The sequence below is a fragment of the Panthera pardus genome, unplaced genomic scaffold (genome assembly GCF_024362965.1).
Source record: "Panthera pardus isolate Hobbes unplaced genomic scaffold, ASM2436296v1 HiC_scaffold_17, whole genome shotgun sequence".
Lineage (NCBI taxonomy): Eukaryota > Metazoa > Chordata > Mammalia > Carnivora > Felidae > Panthera > Panthera pardus.
This window is the reverse complement of record NW_026526732.1, coordinates 140,319,412-140,331,913: the sequence shown is the minus strand read 5'-3', so window position 1 is coordinate 140,331,913 and position 12,502 is coordinate 140,319,412. Positions and strand designations below refer to the sequence as shown.

The following is a 12,502-nucleotide window of genomic DNA, read 5'->3' as shown; positions in this document are numbered from 1 at the left end:
GATCAAGAGTCACATGCTCCACCAACTGAGCCAGCCAGGTGCTGCCCTCAGTGTCTGTCTTAAGCAGGCACTAAATCCCTATTGAATGAATAAATGGCCTTGGAGATGGATCATCTCATTTTGGCCACCAGGCAGCTCATAAACTAAAGTCAGTGGCCATAATCCGGGACACCTGTCGTCTTGGATGAGCGGCCTCAACATTTAAGTGGAAACTTTTTAGAAATGAAAATTCTCAGGCTGGGTCCCAACCTACTGAATCAGAAACTCTGGGCCTGTGGCCCAGTAATCTGTGTTCTAACAAGCCCACCAAGGTAATTCTGATGCATTCAAGTTTGAGATCCTCTGGCTTAAGGTTTTGGTCCATTCGTTCTCCCTTTCTACTACCCAGTGACATTGTATTTTAAGAAGCTTCATCCGCCTTTTATTGCAATCTGCTTCCTGACCTTCCTTGGAAGCTGATAGGGGTGTACATTGTAAATAGATAGCTGCATCTAGTCTAGTTTTCCCCGTTATACAGAGGAGAAAAGAGGGGAATGAACTTGGCTCAAGTCACACAGCAAGTTGGTGATACAGACCTGGGGCTAAGATGCCGGGTTTCCCAACTTCCAGTCTCAGGCTTTCAGCTGTCTCTCCGCCTAGGTTATGGGTTTGCGGAGCGCTGGAAACCGTGTGTACTTATTTCATCTCAAACCGCCACCATTGCTATGGGTACAGGTTACCTGTGGTCACGCCCCCACCGGCTTTGCTCGGATTAAAGCTAGGAGTGCCTCCTCGGGCTGTCCAGCTGCGCGCATGCACGTGTGCGCTGGGGTCTGCCCCGCCCCCTTCCCTCCCTCCCTCCCTCGCGGGTAAACTCCGGGCATCCATCAGTCTGTTAATTGCACTAATTAGAGATCGCGGAGGTGTTAATTGGAAAACCCTGGTATTGTGCCTGTTTGGGGAAGAAAACGTCAATAAAAATTAATTGATGAGTTGGCAGGGCGGGCGGCGCGGGTTCACGGCGAGGCACAGGGTGTCGTGGCAAATGTTACCGCTCAGATTAAGCGATTGTTAATTAAAAAGCTACGGTAATTAATACTCCCTTCACCATATGTGCCCGCGGGAAAGGCACAAAGGTTTCTCCGCGTGTGGGGCTCCCCGTCCCTCTTCGTCTCACCCCAAAACACCCTAGTCCTTGGGTTCTCCTTTTAGCCGCAAGGTGGGTAGAACTCGTCACTTCCGGCCTGGGAGGGGACAAGGCGGACCAGAAAAGTTACAAGGAGGCCTCCCTTGTTAAGTGCCCCCTGGGGTTCTTCGAAGGGCCACGAGCCTCAGGGGAAGTGGGAGCCCCCAGGGGCCCGCTGCCTCCCCCAGAGAGGAAGAGAAGGCTGCGGCTTTGACCCAGCTTCCTTCCTTCCGACAATGTCTGCGGGAGCTTCGGGGCCTGGCCCCAGGCTGAGGTGCCCGGGTTCCCCAAGGGGTTCCCTGAGAGAAAGGAGACAGGGAGCTGCCTAAGGGCGGGACTAGAGAACCAGAGAGAAATCCTAGGCCACATAAAACAACCCAGCCTGAGTCGCTTTCCCCTGCCCCCAACACGTGGTAGAAGAGGGGTCAGGGAAGGCGGAGGGTGGGGGATGAGGGCCCCATGTTTAGCGAATCCTAGAAAGATCTAATTTCCCCCTTACTTGCTGTGCGAAGGAAGAAAGACCAAACCAGTGACTTGGGCAAGGGGCAGTGACTTGCCCAAGGTCACAGAGCTGGCCCTTGAAACCAGATGGTCTCCTTCCCAGAGCTTCTCTCCTCATCTGCAGGTGTCTGCTGCTCTTTGCTGAGGAAACAGGTGACTGGGGGAGGAGTGTGTGGAGAGAGAGGGAAGGGCCAGAGTGAAAAAAGGAGGGGGCCCCCCACCCCATTACCAGAGGAGGAAGCTCAGGTCGACGTTGGGTGGAGCCCTTCTTTGGGCGAGGGACCACAGCTGTAATTCAAATGGACTCTTGGTGGCTCCCACCGGCCCTAGAACACTGTGGCTTCAGGTGCACCTGCTGGAAGAGGGAGTTTTACTCCTGGAGCTTCAAAGTTAGATAAGACCTTCAAGACCACCTCTCCATGCAGAGAGGGGGAAATTGAGCCCCAAAGGAGGAGGAAGGCAAAGGATTCACAGCTGGTTGTGGCTGAGCCCAGGCCCCTGCCTTCTCCTTAGCCAGAGTCCGGGCTCTCTGGGCATTGCTGTAAAGGCCTGCGTCTGCACCCTGTGCCTGGCTGTCTGGCCCTCTGAGCCTGCTCACCCACCGTGCAGGGAACACCCCAGTGCTGTTGGAATGCCCAGCGGAGAGATGGGCAGGAGGCATGAGGCTGCTGGTGTGCTCATCTTCAGAGGGCAGGGTGTCCCAGGGTAGAGGAGGTAAGGTTGCGGAGATACAGGGAACACGTGCAGGTTTGGGTGTATGTTGGTGGGCGGGTGGGAGCATGGAAGGAGGTGAAAGCCCCGGGAGAGGGCAGAGCGTGCCACATGGGAATTAATGCCATTCATACACCCTGCGGAAATGACTTTTCAAATGCATATAATCTCAAGCATGCAAATGAGAGGCTTGCTTCACCCTGTTTAATATGAATGATCGGCCCCTGAATAGCTATTATTACACGCCACATTGCAGCAATTATGTTGTTCACTGGGTGTCGCTCTGTTACCCACCCTCCCCCCCCCCCCCATAAAAAGACGGAAAAGAAAGGGACACCTCTGTTAGGAGCCTCCTTCCTTTTTTCTCCCTTTTTCCAAACTTGCTGTCTGATCTACAACTTTATACTGTGTGTGTGCGTGAGTGTTGGAAGGGAGGGCACTCTCCTTTACCCCAGGGAAAGTGCTGGATTCTCTTTCCTTTCTCCTTTGCACACACACACACCCCTGAGGCTCTAGTCTTTGTCCCCTGGGGCCCAGGAGTTCTCAGATCTCAGAGAAGCTAGACTTGGAATCAAGGCAGGCAGCTGCTCTCCACCCCGAGCAGGGCCAGGATTCGGGGAGAGGAAGCAGAGTGGGCCTCTGCTGTCTCCCCATCCCCCTGATGTGTAGCTGGGGCCCAGGCCTGAGTGGGGGAAGGTGCTCTGTAGGCCGATGGCAGGGATCAGGGTGGGTGGCTCGGAGGAGGGGGCTGGGGCCCTGTGCTCTGACGGGTGGAGGATGGCGCCCGCCCCATCCATCATTTGGCAGCCACTGGCCCTCGGGCTGACATGGCCATTAAGGCCTGGGACCAAGTGCTCAATCTCTTCCGAACCATCGCCCCCAACCTCACCCTCGCCCCTGGCCCACCTCCTCTCAGAACTCAGGAGTGGGAGAGGCCACTGGGGGTGGGCGCTGGGGAGACAAGCCCTTGGAAACACACAGAAATGCACAAACATGGGACACGCTAACAGCACAGGGTCACCCAGGAAGCCACACAGATCCATCCACTAGGACAAAGAAACCTAGAGTCACAGATGGAGAGGGGCCACAAGAGCAGCGATGTGGCACACGTGACCGGTGGGCTCCCCGTGAACCCCTTAGCACCTCTCCGTCCCCCCGCCCCCACCAATCCCTCCAATACCCTCACACGGCTCCCAACTCTGCTTCCAGCAGGGACAAAAACAGCAAGTGGCCCAGCAGAGCGAGGGAAAAGAGTTCTTCCGGAGTGAAGGGAGAGAATTTTCGGGCCAAGAGAGATCCAGAGAAATAATCCAGTCTCTCCCAGCAGCTTTCTGGTCTGCTTCCTGCAAAGGCCCTCATCCATTTACCTGTGGGGAGTCCCATGTGGTTGTGGGTCTGCCTAGGCCAAAAAGGGATCAAGAAGGGAAGAAAGAACACTGGCTGGCTTCCATAGACTCCTCAAGCTCTATGTGGTCTTGGCCTCTCTAAGCCTGAGAGTCTTCAGCCTTACAAATAGGGCAGGTGGAGAAGGGGTGGATTGGAGTAGATACCCCTGAGTGGTTTACGTGTACTGTTGTATTTACTCCTCACAGAACTCTTAAGAGGCTGAAATTAATAACTTTTACAGACAAACTGAGGGTTAGGGCTGAGTTTGTTGTTGTTGTTTTTTAAGTAATCTCTATACCCAACGTGGGGCCCGTTGAGATCAGAAGTCACATGCTCTTCCGACTGAGCCAGCCAGGCACCCGAGGTTTAAGGGAGTTTAAGACCTGAGTCAAAGATCAGTGATGGGTACCAACCAGGTCCCTTTTAACTGCAATCCACGTTCCTCTCAAGGGACTATGGCTTTGGGGATAGCCGGGGACTGGGGACACTGCAGACTTTGAAAGCAGCCCTGGATGCTAAAGCCCCCTATCTGCGTCACAGTGTGCTCCTACATGCCCCCTGCCCCTGCCCCAAAGATGTGGGAACCTCCTTGAGTGGTAGAAGGAAGCTCGGGCCTCCTCCTTTGCCTGGCTACCTTTGACCACTCCAAACATTCCCTCTCTTTCTGGGAATGTTTCCACCACTCGTTGAAAAGCAGCTAGGGAAGGGAGGGAGGGAGGGCACAGGATTCAGACCTTGACTCTTTGCCCCGACCTTTCTGGACTCTCGGTTTTCCCATCGGTAAAAGAAGGAACCATGGTGCTTGTAGAAACAGTGAACGTTATTGGGTGTCTACTTTTGGCCAGGTGCTGGGCTGAGGGCTTTAGAATGGAAGGTCAGAGACGTGGGACCACTGGCTGCCTTCCCTGCACACCTCCAGGCCCACCTGAGTGGCTCCCAGTAGGTGCTGGGCAAAAGGGCAACCATTTTTACTATGGAACAAACATAGATTAGAGCCTTTCTGGGTCCTGGGGAAGGAGACCCTATAAGGAGGCCCTGCCCTGGTTGGTCTCTATCTATGGGGAACATACAGAGAGGTCATTCATGTTGGTGGGGCTGGGGTGCAACCTATCCCTTTGCTATCCTAGCTGGACCCTAGCTTCCCCACGGCCCTGGCCTGGAGGGAGAGGCCAAAACAGGTTTCTGATGCCACCCTCCCCAGGGGCAGGGGTGAAAGCATCACCTCCTCCCCTTCCCTGCCAAGGTCTCCTGGAAGTCTAGAAAATGTGGGGGAGGAGGGCAGTGGGGTCGCCTCAGCCTGAAGCTGCCCCCTCCCTGGGGCCGAGGGGAGAGGGTGACATTGGGAGGGGGGGCCGCCCCCCAAGAGGGTTCCCAGGAGCTGCTTCCAGGAGGTTGAGGAGGAGGCGATGCCCTAGGACTGGGGAGGATAGCGGTAGTGTGATGTTGCAGGGGGGGGGGGGGGGAGGGGTATGGTTAAGGGGCTTTTTGTTGGTGTTGATGAGGGGTTTCGGTGGCCGCCCCTGGGGTAGAACCCTGTCCAGCCTGGAGTCTCAGCCCCTCCCCCACGTCTCTCCTCCCCCACTAGGTCCCGCTAGAGCGACATGATGGTGGAATCCGCCTCGGAGACAATCAGGTCGGCTCCGTCTGGTCAGAACGGCGTGGGCAGCATCTCCGGGCAGGCGGATGGTGGCGGCGGCGGCGGGGCCGGGGCTTCGGGCACCGGCGGAGGCGGCGCGGGCAGGGACGCGGCTGGGGGCGCCGACAGCAACGGCGAGATGAGCCCCGCGGAGCTGCTGCACTTCCAGCAGCAACAGGTAGGAGCAGCCGCCCCTTCCCGGCCACCGGGAGGAGAGGGGGCTTGCCTGGCCTCTTCCCTCTCCCTCCTGACGTCGACGTGGGCCCCAGGCTGACTGCCCAGCAGCCTCACTTTCAACCTTCTTGAAAAGGGCCAGCCCTCCAAGGACTCCTGCTCCCTCGAATTCTAGTGGCCACCTTGGGGCAGGCAGAGGGAGATCGGGGGCTCCCAGGAGAAGTGGGACCCAGGAGGCCCCGAGGTCAGGGAGCTTAGGGCAGTCTCAGAAGGACCCACCAAGACAGATGCCTGGGCAGTAGGCTGGAGAGTGTGCGTCTGGGATGGCTGGGCGCCTGGGCTCTCCTCCTGCACACTGGCTAAGTGAACAGCGTTGGGAGAGGGAGACCCCACTTTAGGTGCATGCCCCTTGGAGGAAGGGGGCTGTGTATACACTGTCTTCACTTTATTTGTATTGTAAAACATTCCCCACCTCCATGTCTGCCTGGGCCCCTGACCCAAGCTGTGAAGAAATTAAACTTCCAGGCACCAGAGTCCAAAGCAGCTAGGAAAAGGCCAAGAGCAACAGGCAAAGTCAGGCCTCCATTTTTAGGGCTCAGACTGGGGATCCCTATCTGCGTCCCCCTTCCCATTTCCCCCCTTCGTCATTCCCACCCTCAACTGCAGAGTTCAGGAGTTTAAGACCAGCTGCTGACGTTCCAGAGGCTCTGGGGTGGGGAGCCTGGTTGGATGATGACAGAGCAGGGGCCCCAGGCCCTGGCCCCATGGCCCCACCCCTGGAAAAATGGAGAATCATGCTTGACAAGTTCAGGAGAACCGGCCCAGCCAGCCTCAGCCTTGGGATTCTCCTCTCATTTGACTGCTCAGCCAGGCACACTGGCGGCACAGCCCCTTGGGGGCTCTGCTGGGAATGTGGAAAAGTCGGGTCTACATGTAGTCCCCGCCCATGCCTCAAGCGTGCACAGATGTGTGCACCCATATTGCCCTCACGATCTCTCCCAGGCTCACGCTGGGGCTCCTCCCTCAACTGCATAGCCCCTAAGGGGCCCTTTCCCACCACACTTGTGGAACCCAAGGTCAGACTGGAAGCCCAGTACCCTGTACTGAGTTGCTCAGCCACCACTAACACAAACTGAACAAACCCAGGTTAAGTCCCAGCCAGCCTCTTACCAGCAGTGTGACCTTGACCTAGTCATGGGCCCTCCCTGAGCCTTGGCCTCCTTGACACCCTAAAGTACAGGGTTTTTAGGATCAGGTGCAATTTGAGTGTGAGATCCCTGCACACAGTGCGTGGTTGATGTGGATACTAACCGAACTGAGGACTTTAGAAATCACTTCCTCTTGCAGACTACGGACACGGGAACAGGAAGGACCTGTCACCTTTCCCTGGGGAGATAGCCCTGGGGAGTTTGCTGGCATCTCCCAAGACTTCCTAAGCAGGATCTCTGCGGAAGAGAACCTCAGAGTCTGTGCCACCTACCGGGGACAGAATGTCAAAGGGCAAAACCTACCCCTTAGGAAAATAACAAACACACCCCACCGGAAGTCTCCAAGGCCACCCATTTTATACAGCCACCTCTTCCCCTCCCTCACCTCTATGCACACAGAGCTAGGAAAGATTTGAATGTGGTGGGGGATGGGCTGTGGGGGGAATACTGAAACTGGAAAGTGTCTTTTAAAACAATTACTTAAAACTGCAGAGTAAACACAGATATCTCTATAACTGGGGAGATGTGTAGGGCAGGGAGAGACAGAACTGTCTGTACTGATCAGGTTTCTTCATTCTGCATTGCACACAAGCCATGTTTTGCCATCTATATTCCACGTTCTAGTTATTCCTGTTTGTTTTGGGGACTATCCCAAAGTCCTGGAAAATCCTATATCTGTTTCACAAATAAACTGGGGTGGAGCTTTGGAGGCAGGCGGACGGCTGTTTTATCCATTTGGGCTCACTATGGGCCTGGGGCCTGGGGCCAAGGAAAATATTTGAGACTTTAAAAAGGTTCTATTGGCTCCAAACTATGAGAGAACCCTGCAAAATTACAATTATAAATGTTTCAATTAAAAGGAAAGTCTGTGGACGGTCCTTCTACCCCCGTACGAGCAAGGCTTTGAGGAAAGCTTCAGGGGTAACACTCTCTGGTACCCCCAACAACAAATGTTCCTGATTGTTTGTGGAGTAGAATAACTAGGGAAGAAAGCCTGGCCCAACGGGTTCCTCCTCCCTCTCCTCCATCCCATCCAGGAAGTCCTTTGAGGACAAACCAACAAATACCTTGCCTCTGTTTGGTGCTTTGGGTCTTTCTCCTACATGGTGTCATTTAGCTGCCTCCCCAGCCCTGGGAAGTGGGTGTTACTATTATTCCCATTTCACAGGTGAGGGGGGCACTGGCTGGTCCAGGTGACACAGGAACAGCTGCAGCTAGACCTCAGGTCTCCCAATTCCTAGTTCAGGGCTCAACACAGCCTCCTTTTGGCTGCTGCCACCTCACACAGTCCCTTGTAGGAAGTGGAGGGAGTAAGACCTGGAGCATAGTAGGTGCTAAATTAAACGTCTGCTGGTGAGTGTATGAGAGGACTCTATTCCCAACCCTAAAAGCTCTTAAAATAAACAAACAAAAGCAACACTGCCGGCCCTAAGGAGCCACTGTAGAGGGAGGTTGGGGGTGGGTGTACAGTCTGTGCATTAGTCCCATCCCGCCTCCTTGGGCCGCCAAGCCCCTCTCCCTGTTTCCATCTGCCTGTTGGTCTCTGTCCCTCCACTCTAGGTAAACAAGCCCTGGAAATGCAGTCTTAGCCTTTGGGAGTAATGAGTTGACAGAGGAGAGAGAGATAAACAGGGCAAGTCAGAAGTCAGGCCAGTGACAGGACTTCAGGCTGAAACAAACAGTACTAGAGACGGTGGCCGCATCACTTTGGAACAAGATCAGGCACTCGTTTCCATGCAACAGCAGGCCGGGAGCTTGTTTAAACAGAGGCTGGGGGGTGGGAGTAAGGGGGTGACATGGCGTGGCTGCCAGGCCCCATCTGACTAGAGAGAGGGTCCGTGGCCGGCTGCCCCGTTTCAGCCGTCAAGGCCCCAGCTTCCGGCTCCCTCCTGTCAACCCGCTTATGGATGAGTGATAGAGCCACACCACCTCCACTCTGTCCTTGGGGCTTTCGTGGGGTCTCCAATCTCACCCCCTTATGGAGAACGTTCCCCGAGAAGAAGGCCTTGGAGTGTGCATTCATTCAGCAAACAAGCATCGAACCTTATTTATACCAGCACCCTGCTGGCCAGCCAGCTGGAGGTGATGATCCCCAGCAGCTATTAAAGAATACCCTGGACCCAACAGACCTGCCAGCCACCTCCCGTTCCCGTCCCCTTCCTTCACCAAGGCAGAGTCTCCTTCCTCATGGCTCCTTCCTCCCTTATTTCCCTCTGATGGCTTTTTTCTTTGAAGGTTGCCCTTGCATTTCCTCCTATTCTGGCTTCACCTGTATGAAATGTTCCCAGTGTGTGGGGGCTTTCCCCAGGGACTGCACGGATACCCTTTGAGCTCTGTGATGGGGGGCAGTGAGGGCCGGGACGAGTGTGGGAGGTGGAGGGCCTACAGAGGCCTTGGGGTCGGGCCAGGCCGCTCTGGCCCAGGAGAGCTGGACCTGGGGCCGGGAGGGCTGGGCCAGGCAGGGTGGGGGCTGGCAGGGCTGCTGGCGGCTGCGCTGAAAGGCGTCCTGGGCCTCCGGAGCCTGCACTTCCATTGTCCTCGGGTTTCGGGGGTGACAGGTCAGCGAGGGTCACAGGAGGGTTGCCTAGCGTCTGGGAACTCCCACCACAGTTGCTGTGGCAACCGAGGCCAAATCCCACCCTGTTCACATCCTGTGAGGAGATTCAAAGACGTTGGGGGGCTCTGCACATTAATGGGCTTTTAACTCACCCCCTCCTAAGAGATGGTCGGGGTGGGGGGACGTCAGGGCGAGGAGGAAAAGAAGAATGGAAGACATTTTTGTTTCCTTCCCCCATCTGGCTGTCCTCTGCCCAGGCTACTTAGGGGGATGGGGTGGAAAGGGGAGCCTTCTAGGGTGAATTAGCACAGACACCCCCCACCTCACACAAGTCCTCAGTGGTCTTCAGCCTTCGGGTCTGGGGCCCATTTCTCCCTGGGACTCATGCCCCAGATTTACTCTTCCTCTCTGGTCCCACACCTTTTGGACTCTTCTTTTGGTAGAATGAGCTCCTCCCCAGGAGGCGCGGGGGCGGGGGGCCTGAAGGGAGAGTTGGGGCCCCAGCACCCCAGAGAGGAGACTTAGGAACTTGTCAGTGAAGCCCTTGACTCTCCAACAGCTGTAGCATAGCATGTGGAAACTACTTTCCCACCGTTGCTGGAACAGAGGGCCGGTGAGTAGGGCCCAGCGGGAAGGCATTCTTTGGGGTTGTGCAGGGAGAAGGCCTTAACCCCCTTCTTATATCCTTCCTGGGTTACTAAGCCAAAGGCCACCCTGTTTTATGTGTCTGCCTCCAAGTCCCCAGGAGGGTGCTAGGGCAAGAAGGGTGGAAAAGGCAGAGGAGAGGCCCTGGGCCCAGGAAAAGGGGCCCAGGAAAAGGGGCCCAGGTCCTTGCTTTGCTGGGACTGGGAGGGAACCAGCCCACTCTACCGCTAGCCTTCCCTTCTGGTATGGAATTCTGAGACTTCCTCTTTCCCATGCCAACCCCAGGGTTCTTGTCCTTACTCATTGGGAATTTGGAGACAGAAGGGAGAATATGGGGGAGTGGTGGCTGAATGTTTCCTCTTCTGAGTGTGAAAGATTAAAGTGGAGAGGGTCACATCCCAGGGCTACCCCTTGGTGGGCCAGCTAGTTTTGCACCAGGGGAGCCCCTTTATTCTGAGAAGCCCGGTGAGAGTCCTTGGGAAGGGACTCGCATGCCCCTACATGTCCCGCTCTGTGCCCCACACTTGAGCTCCCTATAGAAGCACTGGTGTGAGGGTAGCAGCTGGGCGCACAGTGGCTCTGATCCCAGACCTGGAGAGACACCCACTTCCAGAGACCCCACAGCTGCTGTGGGTCTGGGAGGCGTCCCAAGCGATCAAGCCACCCCCGCAGAGCCAGGAGGGAATGAGGGAGCCACAGAGGAGCCCCTTAGCCGCTTCAGAGCAGTTGGGGTCACTTGTTAATTCTCATCTCCCGGAGGTGGGAGGCCGGCCATTCCTGGCGTTGGTGAGAAAAGGGGCCTGAAACCCGGCTGTGCACCCAGGCTCCGAGTCTCCCACCCACGTGGGCTGGGCCTGCTTGTATCAGTGCGTTGCTGGTTTTCATTTTAATGGTTCTAATTTGAGAATGCGCCGATGTCATTTTTACGAGGTTGGTGTAAAAAAAATTTACAGCCTTTCCAAAAAGCTTTTTTTTTTTTTTTTTTTTTTCCAAGGGAAAAAGGTGTAGAATCACTTCGGGGGTTTTATGGTCTCCTCTTCCCCATCCTCCTTGCCCCCCTTCTCTGTGTCATTTAATTTTTATGTCTCTGCTGGAGGACAAAGCAGGGCTGGTAGAGAACCTGGATCTCTCTAGGTCAGTACCTTTAGTGGTTGGGACCACTGACCTCTGACCCTTCTCCCTGGGCCCCTTTCCTCCACTCTCTGGCCTCAGAGGACTTGCATTTCAAGCAGTAGACCAAAAAATGCTTCCTATTTAATTCAAATCAACAAGTTCTTATTAAGCACCTACTGTTTACTAGGAGTGGGTTATGTATCTACCCTCAGAGATTATATCACTCCCTCCTTAAAATCCTCTGGCATTTTTTCCTCAAGCATGAAGTATTGCCCAGATGCAGTGAGTATCTGACCCTTGATTTCGGCTCAGGTCATGATCCCAGGGTTATGGGATCGAGCCCCCATGTAGGGCTCCGCACTGATCGTGGAACCTGCTTGGGATTCTCTCTCTCTCTCCCTCTCTCTCTCTGCCCCTCTTCCCCACTCACACACACTCTCTCTAAAATATATATATATATATATATATATATTTTTTTTTTTTTTTTTTTTTTTTTTTAATTAAAAAAAAAGAAAGAAAGATGGGGCACCTGGGTGGCTCAGCGTCCAACTTCAGCTCAGGTCATGATCTCACGGTTCGTGGGTTCGAGCCCCGCATCAGGCTCTGTGCTGACAGCTCGGAACCTGCAGCCTGCTTTGGATCCTGTGTCTTCCTCTCTCTGTCTCTGTCTCTCTCTCTCTCTCTCTCTCTCTCTCTCTGCCCCTCCACTGCTTGTGCTCGTGCTCTCTCTCGCTCTCAAAAATAAATAAATAAATGTTAAAAAAATGTTTTCAAAGAGAGAAAGAAAACCACGGTCCCTCCATGATCTGGCTCCTGCTCACCTCTGGGACTTCCTCTTAGGTCACTCAGCACGGCTGAACTGGCCTTCATAGTTTATAATGCTCCCAGCTGAGTCCCACGTCAGGGCTCTTTTGTTCACCACGAAGACTCTCCTGAAAGGGTTCCCTCCCCACCCTCACAGCGGCCTTCCCTGGCCAGCCTCTCTGTGTGACGCTAACCACCATGTCTTCACCCGCTTGGCTTTGCTTTAGTATATGCTTCATCCCATTAGAATGTAATCCCCGTTAAAGCAAATGCCCCGTGTCCCCGGTGTCTAGGACAGTGCGAGCGCCCCATGGGGCTTCACAAATACTCGCTGAATTATCAATAAGTGAATAGAGAGTCCTACTGTGGCCATGCGGCGGGGGACAGGTGATGGGCTTTCCTGGGGCTCTCTTTGGGTTTGGGATAGGCTAACCCACCCCCCCCACCCCCCCATCACCTCCTCATGCCCCTTCCCCTAAATCTAGCCAGCCCCAGTTGAAAGTAACTATATCAAGATAATTTCTCTCTCAGTTTTGCCCAAATTAGCTATATGCAGACAAAAGAAGTTTGGATTTTATTTTGCCCGCCCCTCACCACGATCC

The 12,502-nt window shown here is 54.8% G+C and overlaps 1 protein-coding gene across 8 annotated transcripts in view; it reads left to right on the top strand.

Annotated features, from left to right (window-relative positions):
• Positions 1 to 12,502, top strand: part of FOXP4 (forkhead box P4) — a 51,337-nt gene that overhangs the window by 12,953 nt on the left and 25,882 nt on the right. For all 8 annotated transcript variants that reach the window (XM_053905033.1, XM_053905032.1, XM_053905031.1 and 5 more), the window contains exon 2: positions 5,349 to 5,577. In XM_053905033.1, coding sequence (XP_053761008.1) covers positions 5,365 to 5,577 — 213 coding nt within the window. In that variant the 5' untranslated portion in view covers positions 5,349 to 5,364. The remainder of the gene's footprint in view (positions 1 to 5,348; positions 5,578 to 12,502) is intronic.